At 42.5% G+C, this 22,338-nt stretch overlaps 2 protein-coding genes across 3 annotated transcripts in view; one reads left to right on the top strand and one right to left on the bottom strand.

Moving 5' to 3' along the window:
• LOC141148603 (uncharacterized) overlaps positions 1 to 6,101 on the top strand; it is a 47,072-nt gene extending 40,971 nt beyond the window's left edge. For both annotated transcript variants that reach the window (XM_073636202.1, XM_073636204.1), the window contains exon 9: positions 1,466 to 6,101. In XM_073636202.1, the coding sequence (XP_073492303.1) occupies positions 1,466 to 1,643 (178 nt within the window). In that variant the 3' untranslated portion in view covers positions 1,644 to 6,101. The remainder of the gene's footprint in view (positions 1 to 1,465) is intronic.
• Positions 6,102 to 10,035: 3,934 nt separating this feature from the next.
• The window catches only part of LOC141148604 (uncharacterized), a 53,058-nt gene continuing 40,755 nt past the window's right edge, over positions 10,036 to 22,338 (bottom strand). Inside the window, exons 5-7 of the mRNA XM_073636205.1 lie at positions 17,782 to 17,899; positions 15,672 to 15,745; positions 10,036 to 12,347 (exon numbers count right to left, since the gene is read on the bottom strand). Coding sequence (XP_073492306.1) covers positions 11,740 to 12,347; positions 15,672 to 15,745; positions 17,782 to 17,899 — 800 coding nt within the window. The 3' untranslated portion in view covers positions 10,036 to 11,739. The remainder of the gene's footprint in view (positions 12,348 to 15,671; positions 15,746 to 17,781; positions 17,900 to 22,338) is intronic.

Here is a 22,338-nt window from a genome sequence, read left to right on the forward strand (position 1 = left end):
GGTGGAGCTTTTATGCATCGGAGTCATCTGGATTCAGTGTGGATTTTGTGACATTTTTACCCGTTACTTAATAATAATATAGAGGGCAGCGCCGTTTTTGTTCTCATCTTACTTATCTACTATGCAATTAGACCCTTAGGGTTACTAATTAGAGATAGGCAGCAGCTCTTATACTGTCCTAAGCGCGGATTTATTCTTTTATATCCCCACATATCATAATGCCTACCTTCATCCCCACCCAGAGTTCTTCATTGTTCAGACCTGCACAATCTTTGCTAGAAAATCATCCCGTCCAGGTCCTTTGCTTAGTGTGTATACTCATATTGGTGCCGCCATGAATATGGCTATCCACAGGACTTTGCACTAGGCAGAGGACCCGGCCTGAAAGTTCTTCTAGCATAAGCTGTGCAGCACTGGTCAGGGCCACATAGTGAGTGGGGATGAAGGTAAGTGATTTAGTGAAGCAGCTACACTAATGCCCTGTACACACGATCGGACATTCCGACAACAAAATCCATGAATTTTTTCCGACAGATGTTGGCTCAAACTTGTCTTGCATAGACACGGTCGCACAAAGTTGTCGGAAAATCCGATCGTTTTGAACGCGGTGACGTAAAGCACGTACGTCGGGACTATAAACGGGGCAGTAGCCAATAGCTTTTGTCTCTTAATTAATTTTGAATATGCGTGGCACTTTGTGCGTATGATTTGTGTACACACGATCGGAATTTAACCGATCAGATTTTGTTGTCGGAAAATTTTATAGCCTGCTCTCAAACTTTGTGTGTCGGAAATTCCGACGGAAAAAGTCTGATGGAGCCCACACACGATCGGAATTTCCGACAACATGGAAAATCTGACCGTGTGTACAGGGCATAAGTCCTATACTAATAACCTGTAGGAGCATTGGGTACTTGAGCCCCACCTACTCACTGCCCTACTTCAGACAGAACCGCTCCTGCATCTTTACTAGCCCAACCCTGCTGGAAGCATGCTATAGCCCAAGTGTGCATAACAATATCACATAAAAGAGCATAAAGGACCTCCAGGGGTTGACATCTAACATAGCCAAAAGAAGATGTAGGCCAATCAGTACTGAAAGTACTTTGGAACTAGGGTTTCATATTGGCAAAACAGATGTATGTTGCCTTTTTCTGGAAATCCTATGTAACCCTTACCCATATGAGTCCAAAGGTTCCAGTATCCCCAACCAGCATAAAAATGCGGGATTTAGAAAGGTGAAGGGTTGAATATTTGCAAGCAAATGACCATATAATTCATAATGTTTTCTATTCTTTAGAAATTAAAACTGTTGCGAATGCAAATTTAGATCTTAAGATAAAGGAAGAAAGGGTTTTATAGTTACAGATAGCAGTAGTGAATGCTGAGGAAGTTCTACTGTCTTATGTGAAGCAATTTTGCTTGCAGTCTGCAGTTCACCATTGACTCCTCTACATTCATGCAGGAGTTCCCAAACAAGTAATTGGAAGAAAAAGGCAAGGAAAAGTTGGAGAAGTTGGAAAAGATGTGAGGGTCTCTGGATAAGAAGACATCCCTATAGAAACCTTGAGTCCAGATCCCGACCAGCACAGCAGCAGCACCGACCCAAAGGAGGCACCTTGCAAGTCCCCTCTTCTCTGTAACTGATTAGAAGCTTGAAGTGACCCATGCCAGTCCTCTTGCTGTTGCATCTTATGGTGCATGTGCATAGAGGCTGGTGAAGCCTCCTTATTGCTCTCTTTAATGTTACAGATTTCTAGCTTTCCCTATACAGCATCTGTAAAAACTCTGTGTAAAAATAGACTTTAAATCCTTTCCCTTGACCTTCCTGTATTCTTCCTTTCCTCATTGGCTGTTATTAATGTTTTTTAGTATTTGGTTGACATCAGCCAATAGCAAAAAAATAATTCCAGGCAATTGTGAAATGAGGGATAATGATATTCTGTCCAGGCAAACTGAACACAGAGGGGTTGGTTTACTAAAACTGGAGAGTGCAAAATCTGGTGCAGCTGTGCATGGTAGCCAATCAGCTTCTAACTTCAGTTTGCTCAATTAAGCTTTGACCAAAAAAAAAATGCTGGAAGCTGATTGGTTGCTATTCAGAGCTGCACCAGATTTCGCACTTTCCAGTTTTAGTAAATCAATCCCAGAAATTGCTAATCCCAATTGTAAAGGTATAATTGAATTTTGCAAAGATTTTTACAGCTACCAAAAAGAGATGTGTAGAGAGCTGTGTCATGACAGAGGACAAGTGCTTACAGCGGACTTTATGTATAGGGGCTGTTAGATGTAATAGCAAGAGAAACTGTGTGATGTTAAGGGGAGATTATAAAAGTTCTGTTCAGTTAAGATTTAACATTTGTTTATCAGAAAAAGTCATTTTAAAAATCCTCATTGCACTCCTTCCAGGTTCAAAACAACATACTCTAACAAATTCTTTATTAGGACAGTTTGTAAAAGTGTCCAAATGCAGAGCTGTCTTTCTGGACAATGAGAATGAAAGCAAAAACCTGACTGGTTATTAGTAATGTACTTCAGTCATTTCATAAATAAGACTAATGCCACGTACACACGGTCGGACTTTTCGTCTACAAAAGTCCGACGGACTAAAGCTGGCTGACAATCCGATCGTGTGTGGGCTTCCCCGGACTTTCAGCGGACTTTTCCAGCCTCAAATCTGACGGGCTTTAGATTTGAAACATGCTTCAAATCTTTACGCCGGACCCAGAAATCCGCTCGTCTGTGTGCTAGTCCAACGGACAAAAACCCACGCTAGGGCACCTATTGGCTACTGGCTATCAACTTCCTTATTTTAGTCCGGTGTATGTCATCACATACGAATCCATCGGACTTTTGTGTGATCGTGTGTAGGCAAGTTCGTTCATTAGAAAGTCTGCCCCAAGTCCGCCAAAAGTCCGCCGAAAGTCTGTCGGACAGGCTGTCGGACTTTTGTAGACGAAAAGTCTGACCGTGTGTACAGTAAACTGACAGCGGGAAATAAAATGCAACCACTCTAAATACCATAAGGGACTCAGGAGCCCTGAAACACATTGATACATATATCAAGTTCTGCTCTAAAAGTTGATGTATGGCCCACCTTTAGTGTCCATCAACATACTCATCATATTTCTAGACCAATAGAAAGCTAGGTACAAGCTCAGCTTTGGGAGCTAAAGTCAGGATTTGCATATCTAACAAGCTTCATTGCAAGCGGCGCAAACTCACAAAGCCAGACTGAGGCCCATCTCATCGCCATGACCTTGATGACTAAGCCCCATTTGGAGAGAAACATGTTGAAGGAGTAGGAGAGGGCCTGGTGGTGCGTGATGTGCCAAAGTTTGGTTTTGTGAGTTTGCAACAAAGCTTGCTGGATATCAAAGGATAAAAACAGTGGAAGTGTAGCTTGTTTTTGTCTGGATACTGCAGGGAGAAACGGATACCTGTAAGTGTGCCCCCCATAGCTGGCGAATGATCTGTATGACGGCCTAGAGTGGTAACATATGTATGTGTACTCGGGATTTTTATAGCTCAGTGCTGCATTCAAGTTTGTTCTTTTATTTGCTGTAACTTTACTACAGATACAATTTCTGTAAACATCTTTGTTTTGGAATGGTGCCAATTTGAATTGTTTGAATAATTATTTGAATTATTTAGCTTAATTTATGCCTTTGATGCAAATGACAAAAGCTCTTTGAGAGTTCTTTATTTTATCCCTGTTGCACTATTTCATTTTCTTTCCCCATGATAGAGCAATGCAGTGAGAGAGTAGGAAGCCCACATAATGGTTATGTCAGGTCGATGAAGTTGGAAGCTCACTGCTTAAAGCTGAGTTCCACCCAAAAATGGAACTTCCGCTGTCCAGATTTCTCCCCCCCCCTCTGGTGTCACATTTGGCACCTTTCAGGGGGGAGCAGATACCTGTCTAATACAGGTATTTGCTCCCATTTGCGGCGAAAGATCGCCACAGTACCCGCTGTCACAGGTCCCAGAAGACAGCAGGGACCACTCGGAACGCGCAGCGCTACTCTCGCATGAGCAATAGGGAACCAGGTTGTGTAGCCGCAAGGTTTCACTTCCTGATTCCCTTACTTAAAGTGGGAGTCCGGCGAAAATTTTCTTTTTTTAGATGTCAGCAGCTCCAAATACTGCAGCTGCTGACTTTTAAAATAAGGTCACTCACCTGTCCCGGAGTCCAGCGATGTTGGCACCCGAGACCGAACCGTCCCTTGGTCCTCGGATGCTGCCGCCGCCATTCTCAGTGAGGGAATCAGGAAGTGAAGCGTTGCGGCTTCACTTCCCGGTTCCCTACTGCGCATGCGCGAGTTGCGCTGCGCATTCTCAATGGTCCCCGCTATCTCCTGGGACCTGTGTCTTTCCCAGGAGACAGCAGGGGAGTGCAGGAGGGGGCGTGACTCCTGCAGGAGTCTATTCCCAGGAGTGGGTGCAGATACCTGTATTATACGGGTATCTGTACCCCCTCCCCCCTGAAAGGTGCCAATTGTGACACCGAAGGGGGGGAGGAATCTGATGAGTGGAAGTTCCACTTTTGGGTGGAACTCCGCTTTAAGATGTCGGTGCCTCCACCTGGAGCCGAGGGACGGGTCGGCATCGGGTGAGGACATCGCGGGCGCCCTGGACAGGTAAGTGTTTATTTTAAAAGTCAGCAGCTGCAGTATTTGTAGCTGCTGACTTTACAATTTGTTTTTTAGGCTGAAATCCACCTTAAGTACCTAGGGTTCCCTTCACACTATGCTATTCTGTTATAGTGCATTACTGCATCCACAATATCATGCTACGTTTCACTTGTTAACCTGAGTTGCATGAAGGCAACCCTTTACCACAATGCGTGGTATGTGTTTATGGTGCATTGCATTGCTAGAACGTCCCTATAACATCCACAGGGATTTGGAAAGATGTGTACTTTACAGCAAATCATAGATGAGAAACCAGCCTTAAAAAGATAAAAAAACACTAGTGATGCAAACCTCTCATGGCCACTCAAAGATGACATCATTTAAGGCTAGGTTCACACCTTTGTGTGTGGCTGCATCTGTTCCCGCACCGGCAACCACCCGCAGCTAAATTGCACTGCTCGTAGGAGATACGCATTCATTCTGAATGACCCCCCCACGCATCTCAGTACGCAGCTCCTTTGCAGGTGCAGGAATAGCAAGAAAATCACATGGTCAAAAAGACCATGCGATTTCCCTGCGGCCATGTATTTGAAAAGGTGCATGCATCATTTTTTTGTGGAAACACAGGCACAGCAGCCCGTTCATTTGAATAGGCTGCCATGCCCGTGCAAACACGGAAGTGTGAACTTAGGATTAGGGTGAAACTCCCTCTTTAAAAAAATCTTCGTGTGCAACTACACAATGACACATATATGTAGCATTCTGAAATAATGATTTATATGTTGCATATGGAACAAATGTGATTTCAGTAGATGTGTTAAAGTAAGGCTTATATATATGCCAATAAGTTGTCTGGTAATTATAAAAAAAAAAAGTATTTCTTTTCTAAACTGAGTTATGTTTAGGGAATCTGTTACTTTTTTCCATATGGTATGAACAGCTTATCCCTTGGTCCTCATTCACTTGGGGCATATTAACGCGTACTACCCTGGAGGGCCATATTTTTCTGCACAGAGATGCACAGGGGTCCTGCGCATCCCGTGCAGGCAGTCCCATTGGTGTTAATTGATTTTCAGCAGCTGCATGGACACAGACACTGCTTTTAATCTGACATTTGTGCGAGTGAACGGCCCCAGGTGCAGTGTATGTTCTGGGCCGTGCACCCACATAGATGTCATATTGGGAGCAGCGTCTCTATCCATGCAGCCGCTGCTTCCCAGTTGACATGAGTGGGACTGCCTACCAGGAGATGCATTGAACACCTGTGCATCCCCATGCGGGTAAACACATCCCTCCAGGAGCGTACGCTTTAGTACACCCCATGTGACTGAGGCCCTGGTAATACTTTGTAGTTTCTGGATGGTCTCAGGCTTGTGTTTGTTGTTTCTTTTTACATTATTGTTACTGTTGTTAATTTGTTATTCTTGTTGATTCATAACAAATAAATGTGTGTTTCATGAATATAAATATGACTCTTATTTAACCTTCCTAGCAGTATTCCCGAGTGTGGCTCGGGGTGAATTTTCATTACCAAAAGCGGTAACCCCGAGCCACACTTGGGATTGCATCGCAGTATCCTGGTAAAGTTACTTACCTTGTCCCCAGGATCCTGCGATGTCCTCCCGCTGTGTCCGCGGGCTGTGTCCTCCGCCTGATTTATCACTGTTCTGGGCTTCCTTCCCTGCGAGTGTCGCAACGCACGGGGGCGGAGCCCGGCGACAAATTAAAAAAAGTGAAAAATATATAACACATTGTAATCTGTAGATTACATAATCATTTCACCTCCCTTTTGTCCCTAATGCTTTGTCCAGTGCACTGCATGCACTTTTATATTATAGATACCGTTCATTCTGCCTGGAAACTTGAGATTGTCCATGGTAACCAAAAAGTGTCCCTTTACGTCAAAAGCGTTTTTAGACCCGCTAGAAAACAGCGATAGTATTTCGTGGAGAAATTCGTCATCAGACACTGAAAGTGACGACAGTGACAATTCTGCGACTGAGCAAATTTCAGTTTTTTTGATTTGCTTACATTATTGAATACATTTTATTATTCTTATACTATTATTTGTTATAATTATTTATAGTTATTTATTATATTATAATTTATGATTTTGTGTTTCAAACTTTGTCATACCCGGGATGTCTACTAGACTCTTGTTTGGACAGATTTAAGTGAGTTATTACTAAGAATTCAAGGTCTACAATATAAAATGCCAAATTTCCATGCAAAACAATGTACCGCTTTGAGCTTCAAAAATCTGACATATTCATACCACCAGGGAGGTTAACAGCAATAAAAAAAAATAAGTATTTTTTTTTCGGTTTTAGTTTTGGATAGAGTGAGAATGGTCAAAACACTTGTAGGTTTCTTTTTTAATAACTTTGGGGTCATTCACCAAGAGTTAAATAACGGCAAATAAAATGCGGTAAAATAATGCATGTGGTAAATCAGTTGTGAAAGTTCAATCCACTAAGAATTTTGCGTTAAATAACAAATGCGGTATTTTTTTCAATTGTTCGGTAACTACAGCATTTTCTCATGGGGTAATTTATTGTGCACTTTCGGTGGTTAAGGGTGTCTACAAGCCCGCTCCATGTCATTACGTCTTCTGAATTTTCATCACGTTTTTGGAGATATCTCATTGAAGCTCATTTGCTCAACATTGTTGTAAGTTTTCAACTTTTAAATAAATTCTTTATCAAGACGACAGCCAGCATACAATTAATAGTTGCAGCTTTTTGAGCCCTTTTAAGTAAACCTGTCACCTGTCAAACCTCATCCTTCCTGCAGACTGAAAGTACTGACTTAGCACAGGGTGTGCCAGACAGACCTCTGCAGGGAGACCACAGCTTTCACATATATGTTTGGTATTTTTCTTTTGCAAAAACTATTTTTTAATCTAACATTTTTTACAGTAATCTGTATTTGGAGGCATTGACATTTGAACTACCTTCTCAAATGTATGTCTCCTGATGCTTGGTAATCCAAGCTGTGTCTTTTTCATGTGGATCTGTTGCCTGAAAATAGCTATTAAGCTGTGTTGCGCTCCTTTACTAAATCCACCATGCCATATATTCATAAAAATGTGTTTTTTTTGTAATTGTGTGGCCTACTAGAGCTTTTGAAAGCGCCCTTTACTAGATTGTTCTATGTTTTTGGCCCAATTCTGTGCTGCTGCCTATATTTATATTGTGGAAACAAACAAAAAACTTGACTATATTTTTTTAATGATTTTTTAAACATTTTTATTTATTTATTTTTCATGTTCCTATCCAAGTTTAACTTGTTGTAATGGTATACAACCCAAAGTTTTATACTTTTGGTTATATTATAGTGGCCACTTCAAGGTCACTTCTAGCTGGAGAAATTGTCATGGTTGACATATACACCATTGCTGCACTTTTGTAAACAACGTTTATTTAAGGCTCGGTTCACACGGGGGCGACTTGTCAGGCGACCTAGCCGCCTGACAAGTCGCCTCCCGTTCTGTGCTATGGAACCATTCTAATCGGAGCGACGCAAGTCGCTCCGACTTAGAAGAAAGGTTCCTGCACTACTTTGGGGGCGACTTGCATAGACTTCTATACAGAAGTCGTCCTGCAAGTCGCCCCGGCAGTCGTGTGCAGGTCGCCTCGGTGAGGCGACCTGCAAGTCATGCCGCCTCTGGTGTGAACCAAGGCTAAATATATATATGTATATATATATTTTTTTTTTTTTTAAGTTCTTGATGTTAAATTTCACCTGATGTTTGCATTTAAGTTGCACTGCACGTCATGCCTTTTTGATTTATTGAAGAAAGAAAATATTTGTGTACTTGGGATGTATAATGCCACATTTTTGTGTGACCGCTGGTGGAATAGTGTCAACTTTCTGTGGGTCCTCTGTGAGTGGAATTAGGCTCTTGGTGGGTGGATTTCCCCTTTCTGAGGGTTTGAATAGGCCCCTCTTTCTGGTACAGAAATGGTTACAGCCACCAAAAGGGTGGTGTTAAATATCGCACCTTTTTTTAGTTCCTGCTTCGTTTGTGAATTGGACTTAAAGTGGATGTAAACCCGAATTTTTTTTTTTTTGATATCATACTGTAGAGTATAAGATTTCCTATCATTTGAGCCCAGTCTTGCCACACAGAGTTAATCCATCTCTGAGCAATCCTCTTTTATTGTTCAGTGAGAAAAATCTTGACAAACTGAGAAAAACTTTGTCAAATACTCCCCCTTGCTGTGAGTGACAGCTTAAGACACAGGCATGATTTTTTAATTCCCTCCCACACTCCTTTATTCAGCAGCTCTGCAAGGATTGGCTGTTCCACACCTCAGCATGATTGGTCATGCTGAAGTCATGTGGTTACTTTCCTGTCTTTTCACTGGATGTTAGAGATCATAGCAGAAGTTCAGCAGAAGTTCAGTGTTAGAAATAAACAGGAGAAAATGCATATTGACAAGGAGTGTAGAGGTGGGCGGGGAGTCTACTGACATCACGACTCCACCCACCGAGCTCCAGACAACAGACCCACCCACAGAATCTGCAGTTTTTCGGGTCTAATAACAGACAGAGGGGAGACATTTGACAGGTAAAGATACATGCAGGAGGCATGTATATCCTTATATATAACCCCTATGGCGGTAGTTTAGAAAGGATGACATTGGGTTTACATCCACTTTAACAGATTACCGCACGATTTTTTGCAATATTTACACACAATTATTTTTTTTTCGTTGTTTACCGCAAAATCGTTATTTTTAAAAAAAATGTTTTAATGAATTGGACTTCACTTACCACATGCAATAATGTATGCAAATTAGTAACATACTACCCTTACCGCATGCCGTAAAGCTTAGTGAATTGACCCCTTTGTCCTGTTGGGAACATTTCCCTTCACTTCCTGTCTCATGACTTCTCTTCCTGTCCCATGCTGAGAGTGAGAGCGATAACACCAAATTTAACACACCTGCTCCTCATTCACACCTGAAACCTTGTAACACTAACGAGTCACATGACATCGGTGAGGGAAAATGGCTAATTGGGCCCAATTTAGACATTTTCACTTAGAGGTGTACTCACTTTTGTTGCCAGCAGTTTAGACATTAATGGCTGTGTGTTGAGTTATTTTGAGGGGACAGCAAATTTACACTGTTATACAAGCTGTTCACTCAATATTTTACATTGTAGCAAAGCGTCATTTCTTCAGTGTTGTCACATAAAAAGATATAATAAAATATTTACAAAAATGTGTGATTTTCAGAAAAAAAAATTTACTTTTTGGAAAAAAAAAAAAAAAGTATGGAGAAGCTTCACAAATTGAAAGTATTTTTTTTTAAACTGGGAAGGTGAAATGCAGCATTTATAAAAGTATTATGCTTGAAAATAGGGTACAGCTTTTTCAGTAAATAAACTAAACTTACTTTTTAAAATTTTATTTTTTATTACAAATGGAATAACAAGGACTCTATATAAGAACATTTCAACTATACATGAGAACAGGTAACCACCCCCTTTCCCTCCATAATAATTTTAAAGCTTCCTGCCAATATGCATTTCAAGTTATTGACCACGCTGATCCAGAAACATATATTGCTCTATGAAGAGCTAGACCAATGCTCTCCTGATGTAATTTCCTCTCTAAATGAAGGTATTGTGTATTTTTGGAAGGCTGTGGTTTGCAACACTTCCTAACTTGAAGATGCTGCTGGTGAAGAAACACTTTGGGGGTTATTTATGAAAGGCAAATCCACTCTGCACTGCAAGTGCACTTGGAAGTGCAGTCACTGTAAAGCTAAGGGGTAGATCTGAAATGAGGGGAAGCTCTGCTGATTTTATCATCCAATCATGTGCAAGCTAAAATGCTGTTTTTTATTTTCCTTGCTTGTCCCCCTCGGATCTACAGCGGCTTTACTTCCAAGTGCACTTACAGTGCAAAGTGGATTTTCCTTTAGTAAATAACTCCCTTTGTGATGATCCAGAAGCCTTCAAAAAGAGCATTTCTGGAATTAGAACACACAATTTCATTCTGGTCCTCATTTTATTCCATAAAGTATTTTTTTATTTTGTTAGGGCATTTTTGGCATGCAAGGATGTGTTTTGTCATCCTTGTAGCATTTGGAAAATACTATTTCTTCTCACAATTTATGCAAATTGCAGCAGACATTGAACTGTGGAATGTTCCCAAACTCTAAATGTTGGTCTCACTATTTTACTGAGAGGAGGTAAAGCAAACACAATTTACTGACCAGACTATAGGGAAACATTATGCTGTGATGATGGAGAACATTAATATTATTATTATTATACAGGATTTATATAGCGCCAACAGTTTGCGCAGCGCTTTACAACATGAGGGCAGACAGTACACCTACAATACAAATCAATACAGGAGGGATCAGAGGGCCCTGCTCGTTAGAGCTTACAATCTAGAAGGGAGGGTCAAGTGGAAACAAAAGGTAATAACTGTGGGGGGTGAGCTGATGGAGAAAATTAAAATACAGTTGTTAGGTGTGGGTAGGCTTTTAGGCTTCTCTGAAGAGAATGGTTTTCAGGGATCGTCTAAAAGCTAATAAAGTAATTAATAGGAATCATTTAAAGGTTATAAAGATAAATTAATTTGCCAGAGAAATGTATCCTTTTAACTGTCAATTAAAGCCTGAGAGGATAGTCTTAGGACTGCAAAATGAATAATCTTTACATTATGGAGATGACAGAGTGGGTGGGCATGAGTAGTTTAGCAAAAGGAAATTGGATAGGGCTGACACGCCTCGGGCCCACAAAAACTCTGTGTCAAATCAACGGGTACTTACTGTACTTGCAGGGTCTTTAAATAGATGGAATACAGGAAACTGTGCATATGTAGATTTGCTCCATATATTTTTTGTGCCCTGACATACACTTTAACTACTGGCTGCCAGAGACAGTCCCTAGCAGAGATTCACAACTACCCTTTTTCAAAATATGTTGTTGCTGGTCATGCTATTACATATAGATTTCTATGTCATGATGAAGGGTGGTGCAGTCTAGCCCCCAAAACATGCTGGCTTACCGATCCTTGGATTAAAATGATGTGCCCCTTTCATGCACTCCCTGATTCCTAGATAGCGAGCTCGGAACTGGCTTACATCAAGCTGCAGCATAAGCATTTTCTTGGCTCTTTCAGTTTTATTTCACTCCCTTTGGCCTGAATCTGTTTCCTCAGTTCTTCATTCTCTCTAATTTTCTGGTCAAGTTCCTCTTGCATTCTTTGATACGAAGCCTCATGTTGTACCTCCACATTCACAACCTGTGTAACTTTCATCATTTCCCTCTCTCTGGCCTGATTCTGTTCCCTCAGTTCTTCAATCTCTCTAATCTTCTGGTCAAGTTCCTCTTGCATTCTTTGATATGCAGCCTCAAGTTGTACCCCAACTCTCTCAATCTGTGTAACTTTGTTTTCAAGTTCTACCATCATTTTGCTCTCAATAACATACATTGCATTCTTTAGATACTCTTGCTGAAGATCCTTCATCCGATTTTCTGATATCTGTCTATCTGCCTCTTGCAGGCACGTGTCCAGGAGCATCAGAATTCTGCTCTTTGTCTCCGGGTTCCTCTCACAGGTTTCCATTGTGTAATTCTCTATCAGAAAGATGTGTTTTGCTCCAAGTTCTTTAAATTTTCTGTGAAGGATTGCTAATTCTGTACCGTCATTTTGAACCTTGGTCAGAACAATAATTGGATAGATGCCTAGAAGATAAAACGATAAGCAACAGTTAATGACCTCTATAGGCCTAAAAGTACAGAAGTTAAATTAAAGAGAAACCTGTCACAATCTTAAAAAACTCAGCGTAAAAGCACAGAAAAATCAGGTATTTTAAGTTCTTACTTGCAGTTTTTTTTCCTTTCCATAAACTATGTTTTATTTCTTGCAAATCTGCCTTTGAGCTTGCTTGAAAATATGACCATTCAAGAGAGAGTCATTTTCCTGACACAGCCCCTCTTTCCTTGCACATTATAGCCCTGATCCATTTTGGGAGAGTATAATTATTCTCTGTGATGGCCCAGCTACTCCATCCCCCTACATACTCTTGAAAGTAGCAGCTGGAGGAGTAGAATACTATATAGTGTCATTTGAGTTGGCTGGGGCTGCTGACATTACATCCAAGCAGGGGCGGATCCAGGGGGGGCAACGGGGCAATTGCCCCCTCCGAGAATGTGGGTGAGTGAGTGGGTGGGCAGGCGTCGCTGCGGGTAAGAGCCGGCGGGCGGCTCTGCGGCTGAGAGCATGGGCGGCTCTGGTGGGGAGAGACAGCGGGCGGCACTGTTGGTGAGCAGCTGTGCGGCTCGATGACAATGTCAGAGCGGCTGCTGGCCAATCAGGGAGCCGGCGGGCAGAGGAGCAGAGACAACATCTCTCATCGCCCAGCGCCCACCCTGCATCCTTGCAGTTCCGCCCTCACTGTGCAGTGCGCAGGCAGCCGCGGCAGCAGAGAGATTACATCATCTCTCTGCTGCTTGACTAGTAATGTGCTGCCTGACTCTGGGACACAGCAAGAGACAATTATAGCAGGCAAGGAACAATCCGCAACGTGTGGCATGGGACGTGGTAAGTGACAATCTGCAACGTGTGGCATCGAACATGACAAGTGACAATCTACAATGTGTGGCATCGGACGTGGCAAGTGACAATCTACAACATGTGGCATCGGACGTGGCAAGTGACAATCTGCAAAGTGTGGCATGGGAGGTGGCAATCTGCAACGTGTGGCATGGGAGGTGGCAAGTGACAATCTACAACGTGTGGCATGGGAGGTGGCAAGTGACAATCTGCAACGTGTGGCATGGGAGGTGGCAAGTGACAATCTGCAACGTGTGGCATGGGAGGTGGCAAGTGACAATCTGCAAAGTGTGGCATGGGAGGTGGCAAGTGGCAATCTGCAACGTGTGGCATGGGAGGTGGCAAGTGACAATCTGCAACGTGTGGCATGGGACGTGGCAAGTGACAATCTGCATCTGGTGACAGGCGACATGGCAAGTGACAATCTGCAACGTCTGGCATGGGATGTGGCAAGTGACAATCTGCATCTAGTGACAGGCGACGTGGCAAGTGACAATCCGCAACGTGTGGCAGGTGGCAAGTGACACACTCAGGGCTCCCACTGTTTGTGCATTATGGTGAGTTGAACTATTTCATTTTTTATAACAATGTAATAATAGTAATAATGCGCTTCAATCATCCTGACACCATAACAACCATGGTGCCGTGATGATTGAAGCGCTAACACTAGCCATTTCTCCGTTAAATTTACCCAAAAAAAAAAACGTATTTTCTGGCAGTGCCCCTCCCGAGACTAGGCACTGGATCCGTCCCTGTATCCAAGATGACGATGCCCAGCAGTAGTCTGGGGATTTTTGGATGTATACACAGATTTTTAACAGTAGATAACACACCTAAAATTTTGTTAAATGTAAATACAATCTACTGCAAGATGTTATTTGAGCAACAAATAATGATATATTTGGGAGAAATGCAAATACTGAACATTACATTGATATATCTTGCATGGAATTGTCTTTTGTGTGAGCTTTAGGAGCAATAAACCAAATGGTAGTTTTGTCCCATTGGGCTGAACTAACTGTACTTCCTATCCTGTAGACACAACAGTAAATAAGAGTAATGCCCCATGCAAAATTGAGCTCCTAAACGCCTGTTTTAGAGACATTTTACTTTTTATTTCTGCCTCTAAACGCTCCTCTGTGTTACCCTATTTGTCAATGCACACATAGGCGTTTAGAGGAGTTGAGAGGCAGGAGCATTTAAAGGTATAGAAAAAAAGACATCACTATGTTCTGGGCGCGTCAAGCGTGTGAGCGTTTTATAATATCAATGAACAGAGTAAAAAAAATATTCTGGCCAATGAAATGAATAAATGTCCAAACGCTTGATGCACCTAAACACGTTTGTAAAAACGTGGCTTGGGTGAATTTTTGAAGCTGCCAGGTGAAAAGCATTTAGAAGAGCCTAAGTGTGCATGGGGCCTTAAAGCAGAACTTCATTCTTTAAGTCAACATTGATTATTTTTAATCTTTATGCTGCTAGCATTAGTAAATAGATGGGAAAATATATCAAATTTACTTGTTTTAAACTTTTTTTTTTACATTTCTTCAGTTACTTCTTGTTTTCCAGGCCTAGGAAAATTATGTCATACATCCCAGGAGTCTTCAGGAGGGGGGCGAGGGGCTATCCCAGCTAAACCTACCCTCCTGCCTGCATGCATGAGCTAAGGGCAGATGGACTTCACTAAGTAAATGCTACATAAATCATCTGCTCTTATTCAAAATGTCCACTGCTGGAAATGCTAGAGGGGTGTTTTTCAAAGTAATTTCTCAGCAAAATAAAGCATGGAGACATGGATGGATGGGTGAATTTGCTTTAAATATAAAAAATTAACTAAATAGCATATTTGGTTTGTGGTGCTCGGATGCTGTGTAGTTCCACTTTAACCTCTCCAAAATAAGGTTAAACCCTTCTTAGACAATTGTCACCAAAACAAGTGCCCCCTTCTTCCTGTTCCAGTGATAACTCAAAATTGTATATCTTTGTAAGTTTTGGAGATATTTGTCACCAGGACACACACAGAGAGTGAATCTTCCCACTGGGGACACAGCCAGCAATTAAAAACATGACCGAGGTTCTAACTCTTCCACATTCTATCCAAAAGCTGAAAAAAAATGTTTTGGATACATTTTAAGGAGTGTCTGGAGGTTACCCTCTGAAGGATTGTTATGTTTACAATTGTGGACTGTTGCTTTCTGTCAAGGTTCTAGAATATGCCACTTCTGAGTTCTAGTGTCTGCTAAGACTACCTTTAAAATCTTTGTATGCCTTCTATGATATATTTTACCAGAGAAAAAGAGACTGAGGCCTGCAGTAATGTTGTCAGCAGCCATTACTACCATCAGCATCCTTCTGCAATTCTTCACCTCCTAACCAGGGCCTCTGTCCTGACCCCAAGTCCTCCTGGCAACTAGAAAACGGGATGGTTTCTTGCTAATAGCTTAACACTTTACCCGTGATTCTGTGGGCGTCTCTGATGAATGGTTCCAACTCTGTGTATCGTTCTGGTGTAACCAAATTCTCAGCACTGGGGCAATCAGAAGAGAGGAAGAAGTTAGAAAGACTTCCCAACATTGCAGTAATGCTCATCTGACACATGTAAAAACTGTGGCAAAAAATAAATTATCAAGTTTGTTTTCCTAGCCTGGATTACAGAATTTAAGCGTGTTTGGCTGTTGTGATCAGCAGTTAAATAATCCTTCTTTTTCAGTTTTCACATCTCAGTTGTGTCATGTCCAAACGTTCCCTAGTGTGGCCCACAGATAGTAGAGCGAATTAGCTAAACTAAGAATTGTAACTCATGTGGATTGATTTGTTGTCCCCTATAGACATACCCCTCTTGGCCAACAAACCTGACAATTCCAGGTTGTTGGCATGTGAGTAAATGTTGAATCAGTTATAGAACATTTTCTGTGTAGGTATCTTGGCATCTGATGCCTGAGTGATCATTTTTCTCCGGGACCCCCTATCATAATTCCTGGTTCCCCCTAACATCCATCTTTATAAGACTTAGCAATTGTGTTTGTGGTGGGGATGATGTAAAACAACCTAGATCAGGGGTGCCCAACCTGTTGAAGAGCCAGGGCAAATGTAGCAATTTGGTAACTGTTCGCGGACCACAATGAGCAGAGCGGGCAAATGACAGGTCCGTGTCTGCTCTGCATATGCAGAGCGGACACTAAGACAGCCCGCTCTACTCTATGGGCCCTCCTATACTATCCACACAGATGGAAGGGGACGGATCCCCTTCTGCTAATTTTAGCAGATCAGATTAGAGGTAGGCGGGTATAGAAGGACACAAGCCTGTTTACATCTGCAGCTCCATTGAGGTGAATAGAGGGTCCGTTTGTGTCCATCTGAAAAACGGACAGGTGGACCCAATCGGACCTATCACGTGAAAGGGGCCTAAGGCTGCTTTCAAACTGATGTGATGCAGTTTACCCGCACTGTTGGCTTTCCTGCAGGTTTAGCTGCACTTTGCCATAGACTTCTATTATATCCTGCAGGTTTGGTGCACTTTCTGAAAGCACACCAAACCCGAAGATAATAACAGAAGTCTATGGCTTGGTGTAGGTAAACCCGTAGGTACACTACGGTGCACCTGTGGATTGGCTTGAAAGCAGCCTGGTAACCACTGCAGAATAGATATGCCCATATATACAATGTGATTTTAGAATATAAACTGACCTTTAATAATAATCTTCCATTTAGGAATCCTTCCTGCTACAGGTATTGCCGGCTGTTGCTGTCCCAGGCGGAGTGCAATTATATTTACTCCGCCTGTGACAGGAGGCGGCGCTATAAGAGAAGCATCAGCTCCCTCCACAGCCGTGCTTCTTCTAGCGCTGGCTCCATTCGGAACACTGATGCTCTGGGATGGCGGTCGGGGGCCCACAGTCTGGGCTTGTCGACCCACCATCCCAGAGCAGGTGGTCGCAGGCCACATCAGAGGGCTGTGTGGGCCACATGTGACTCATGAGCCAGCGGTTGGGCACCCCTGACCTAGATAGTACACACAAATTCCGGTGTTGAGATTGAGATGGGCTACTGCAGCAAGGAACAGACATTTCTCCAATAGAGATCCTGGCAAACAGAAGTTTAATCCATTGGCATCCATCGAAACGAAAAAAAAAAAAAAATCAGATATGGATGCAGACAGGGGAGGACGGGTATTAAGAGAGGAATTTGCCTCTTGGACCAGTACTGATAACGATATGTTGGGCTGCTCACCCTAAATGGAGATACCTTACTATACTCTGGTTAAATATTAATTAAAATTAGATCTGCAATCACTCGACACATGCCGGCCAAATTCTGGGAAGCTGATTCAGAAAGCTGTGAAAAGGCCTGTCACAAAAAAAAAACAACCTGCATTTCACCATGTCCACCAATCAGTTAAGTAACAAGGCATTCTTTGCATGTACACACTCAGAAATCTGTTGCTACCATCAAAAGGCTAATTGGTTGTATTTGTTCCCTCAGGCCAAAGGTTGCCAGTCCTCCCCTGAATGTAATACAGTCTTTAGATGTGAGTCCTTTGCATACCGTGGAAGATGCATTTACCTGTAAACAAAAATTGGAACAATCACTTCCTTTTTCTGATACATGAAAGCGAGAACAGCATTTAAATTTTCTCTAAAGCTTTGATTCCATTCCACCCTATCCCGGCCTCGAAGATGACCTATAAAAGAAATAGAAATATCTGTCAAACTTGCTTAACTAAAATTCCAAATTCTGCTGGAGAGCTTTGGGGTATTCTTCTTTGCTCAACATTTAAGAGAGAGTCAAGGTAATTGAACTGATTTTAAGAGGACCCCCTCCGCTGACCCCCCTCATTTTTATTTTTTTTATGACCCTGCTTACCTGAAGGTGGCATCTGCACATTTCAGATACTCACCCATCCAGAGGATCCAGCGTTGTCCCGCCAAGATCCTCTCACGCCTGGCCACAGCTCCGTCCCATGCTACCATGTTCTCTCTGACGTCATCAAGAGGCTCGTCGATTCCTCCGGGCATTGACACGCTGATAGGCCCGCCCCCTCCTCCTTTCCTTGAATAAAAGGCTAAGAGGGTTATTTACGGAAGGCAAATCCACTTTGCACTACAAGTGCAAACTACAAGTGCACTTGAAAGTGCAAAGAGGGGAAGCTTCGCTGATTTTATTATCCAATCATGTGCAAGCTAAAATGCTGTTTTTTTTTTCCTTGCATGTCCCCCTCGATAAAAGATGTATCATTTTTTATAATGTGGTTAATACGTAGCTAAAACCAAATTGTGCAGATTTAAGTAAAGTCAGATAACAAAAAAAATCTCTAGCGCCCACTCCTACTTTCTAAATGGCTGTGACTCTTCAGCAAATGCAGCTAACAACAACCAGTGGAGTCTGGTATAATTAAAATGAACATTAAAAAAGAAGGCTCAAAATAACCAGTGTCACATGATAAATCAGGAATCAGTAACTGAAACAAGTAATGAGCAAAAATGTCCACATGTGTAGCAGTGGTCAAAGCTGTTAATGCCAGATGAATGCCAGCAGTATTGACAAGAAAAAGTCTTGGTGAGCCTCGAAGCGCATCACCATGAAGACGGCCTGATGCTTTGTGGTACCCAAAAGCCGTGAGGTTTATGCTCTGCAGTTTGGTCGGCATGTAATGGCTTCTTTCCAATGTGCTGCAGTATGGAGTATGCAGCGAGTGTTCTTCTGGCTGTGTACCCTGGGGCTATTTATCTCTCTCCACTCCCCCCCCCGGATTGGCCACGAGTGGGACAGTGTTGGATATCCCATACCACTGGCTACAGAATGTCTTAGGCGACTTACATATCTCCTGAAACCAGGCCAAAAAACTTCCAGAGATGACATTGTCCTGTCCTGCCTTGTTGCTAGGACATTGCTAAAATACTCCCATCTGTTAGGTCCCTTTCACACGAGCGGATCAATCGGGTCTGCCTGTCAGTTTTCCAGGCGGACGTGATCGGACCCTCCATTGTCCTTTATGGAGCAATGGTTGTAAACAGGCATGTGTCCGTTTGCACCCACCAACATCTAATCTGCTAAAAACAGATGAATTGGATGGCAGTCGGGTGTAAATGGACAGGCAGTCCGTTTACATCTGACCGTGTCTGTATAAGCAGAGCGGACACGGACCAGCTATCCACCTGCTGAGCGGGGATCAGCAGACAGATTCCCCGGTAAGCAGGCAGACTCCTAGCGGATTCCCCCCTGTATGAAAGGGGCCTAACTGGTCACATACCCCATCACAGGAGCGAGCTATCAACCCCCCACCCATGCTCAGTTCATTATCACCTACATCGAAGCATCACTGAGCTATGAGCTACTGTGACATGAGAGAGAAAGTGCATGTGAGTCGGTTTGATTCAGAGAAAGAGGGGTGAGCAGTAACAGCTAGGTGTGTCTTAGCAAGTGCACGCCTGCCTCTCGGTACCCCCTTGCCATCTGGGGTCCCCTTCGGTTTTTGCCTTCAATAGGTGGGAAGACGGCTCTGGCCCCCCTGGTTGTTTTTACTGGCGATTCGCTCGTCCGTGTAAGTAGGATCCACTTTTACTGATATAACAGCATTTAACGTGTCTAGAAATGTATTTTTGTTTGGATAAAACCTTCTTGTCTAATTAATATTGACAAACTTCTATACGAAGTTATTACTTTACTAACGTATTACTATATCTATATTTTAGAATACTCTTGACTCCCAAAAGAATGACATAAAGCCTCTGAAGAAGAACTACAAGGTCCGAAACATGTTAGGCGTCATTTGCAAAATATTAGGTAGGATCATAAAAAAAAAATTCTTGCTAATCAAAATGTGTAAGCAAGCAGCCAGCAAAGTTCGTTGATATCAAACAGAGGCGCCTCTGAAGACATCCGTTAGGAAGAAACATGTCAGGCAGGTTGACACCAGCACGCTGAACGCTGCAGCCGATTGTCCTTTTTCTGATGCATGCAAATTTGAACTTCTAACTGTAAGTTACTATAATAAAGTTTTATTATTATTAAGCGCTTCACTATGGGTCCTTCATTTCTCTTCCTGGGTATTTGATGACCACCTTTGATGCGATTACTGGGAGTTGTAGATCTGTGAAGGAATTTACACGGAGGTTGCTGTCTGTGATGACGAGGGGTTCCAGGGAGCTGGACTTGCTGGACGTTACTGAGGAATATCCATATATGCTTAATTTATACAGCCTTCTGGTAAGCAGACTACATTATCACGAGGTGATGAGTGCCCTTTCACACCTGCACTATATCTGGTGATTGGACTTCTCCCATTCTTCAGACCTTTCTGGACTGTTTTTAGCGCCGCAATATATTTTTTATGATATTTTTTATTTGCAAAATATGTTCTTGTTAGCCCAATATTGTGTACAGGGCAGCTGAGCTTCATACTAATGTCAAGCTGAGTATATTTGCTTATTGCTATATACATTTTATCATGTAAAGCCTATTTTGCTTTGCCTTTGCAATTTTACTGTATGTTCATAATAAAATACATTTTTCTACTATATTACCTGGTCTGTCTATAAAATCCAGAAGTGTATTACCGTGCCTTGAGCACCAGGTTCTTTCCTTTTCTTTTGGTGTGTCTTAGCAATGCCATCTCTGTGGAATTTTTCAGACAGGCTTCAGGAGGAGGTACATAAATGGAGTACACCTATATCAAGGCCATTACTCAACTTTGACCAAAGCTGCACAGTTTGATTTTATCTGCAGGCACCCTTTACCTGCATAGGCAGTGTTTTTGTGAAGGTGAATTAACCCTTTAAAGCTGTTGTAAACCGCTGAAGAATAAAATGAAAAAAACCTATAAGGCAACGGCATAATGTGCTAGTATGCATCTCATACTAGCACTTTATGAAATACTTACCTTAGAGCAAAGCCCTTACAGCGGCACCTGCTCACCGCTAAGACCGCTGATATCTTCCCCTGGTGTTTCTTCCAGGCTCCAGGACTGTGACTGGCTGGAGCCACGATGACGTCACTCCCGCTCAGGCGCAGGAGCCGCTGTTTCTGGCACAGGCTCTGAAGAACCGGCACTGTAAACCAGATCTTTAGAGCACATGTGCTTATGATGTCATCTGCTGCATCTGATACACAATATCTCCTAAATTTTACAAGTTTAGGAGATATTCACTGTGCCTACAGGTAAGCCTTATTGTAGGCTTACCTGTAGGTACAAGTGGCGTAACAGTTTACTACCACTTTAAAAGCATGGGATTTGGCTTGTCGAGCATTTTGGAGCTTCAAACTACAGAATGCTCAGGTGTGAATGGGGTCGCTATTAGTCCTATGGAATTCCTTGTATGTTCATTCTGTGTAAACACCAGCAATGTTATTAGGTTATTTTCTCTCTAGGTTGGATGTTCTTCATTTACAGTGGAACCTCGGATTACGAGCATAATCCGTTCCAGGAGAATGCTCGTAATCCAAAGTACTCGCATATCAAAGCGAGTTTCCCCATTGAAGTCAATGGAAACGAAAATAATTTGTTCCGCATTGACTTCAATGGCATGCAATACCGCATGCAGCCAGAGGTGGGGGGGGCGCCGGAGAGCCTCGGAAACGGCCGGAAAGGCCCCGAGGACACCTCAGCTGACCTCGGCAAACCTCGGAAAGACTCCCGAGGTTTGCCAAGGTCAGCTGAGCTGTCATCTGGCCTTTCCTTGCATTTCCAGATGGCGCCGATCGGCAAACCGAGTTAAGATTTTTAAAAATACAGTGCTCGTATTGCGAAACACGCCGAAAGGCAAACCAAGTTACCATTTTTAAAAATACAGTGCTCGTATTGCGAAATGCTCGTTAACTGCGTTACTCGCAATCTGAGGTTCCACTGTATAAGAACAGGGTGGACCATGAAAATACCGCATTATGGCCACTATATGGAGCTGATCATCTCAGGAAATAAGTACTTATTTACTTGTTTCCTAATCTCCATCTAGTGGCCATAATGCATTTTGTTTCTGATTCACTCAATTCTTATGAATGAAGAACATCTGACCTGAAAAGAAAATAGCCTAGTAGCATTGCATTTTTTGGGGAATTAGCAGAATACACAGTATGTACTAGCAGTTTCACAGGACAAATAACTCTGAGAAATTTGTATAAATA

This window comes from Aquarana catesbeiana, linkage group LG06, assembly GCF_042186555.1.
Source record: "Aquarana catesbeiana isolate 2022-GZ linkage group LG06, ASM4218655v1, whole genome shotgun sequence".
NCBI lineage: Eukaryota > Metazoa > Chordata > Amphibia > Anura > Ranidae > Aquarana > Aquarana catesbeiana.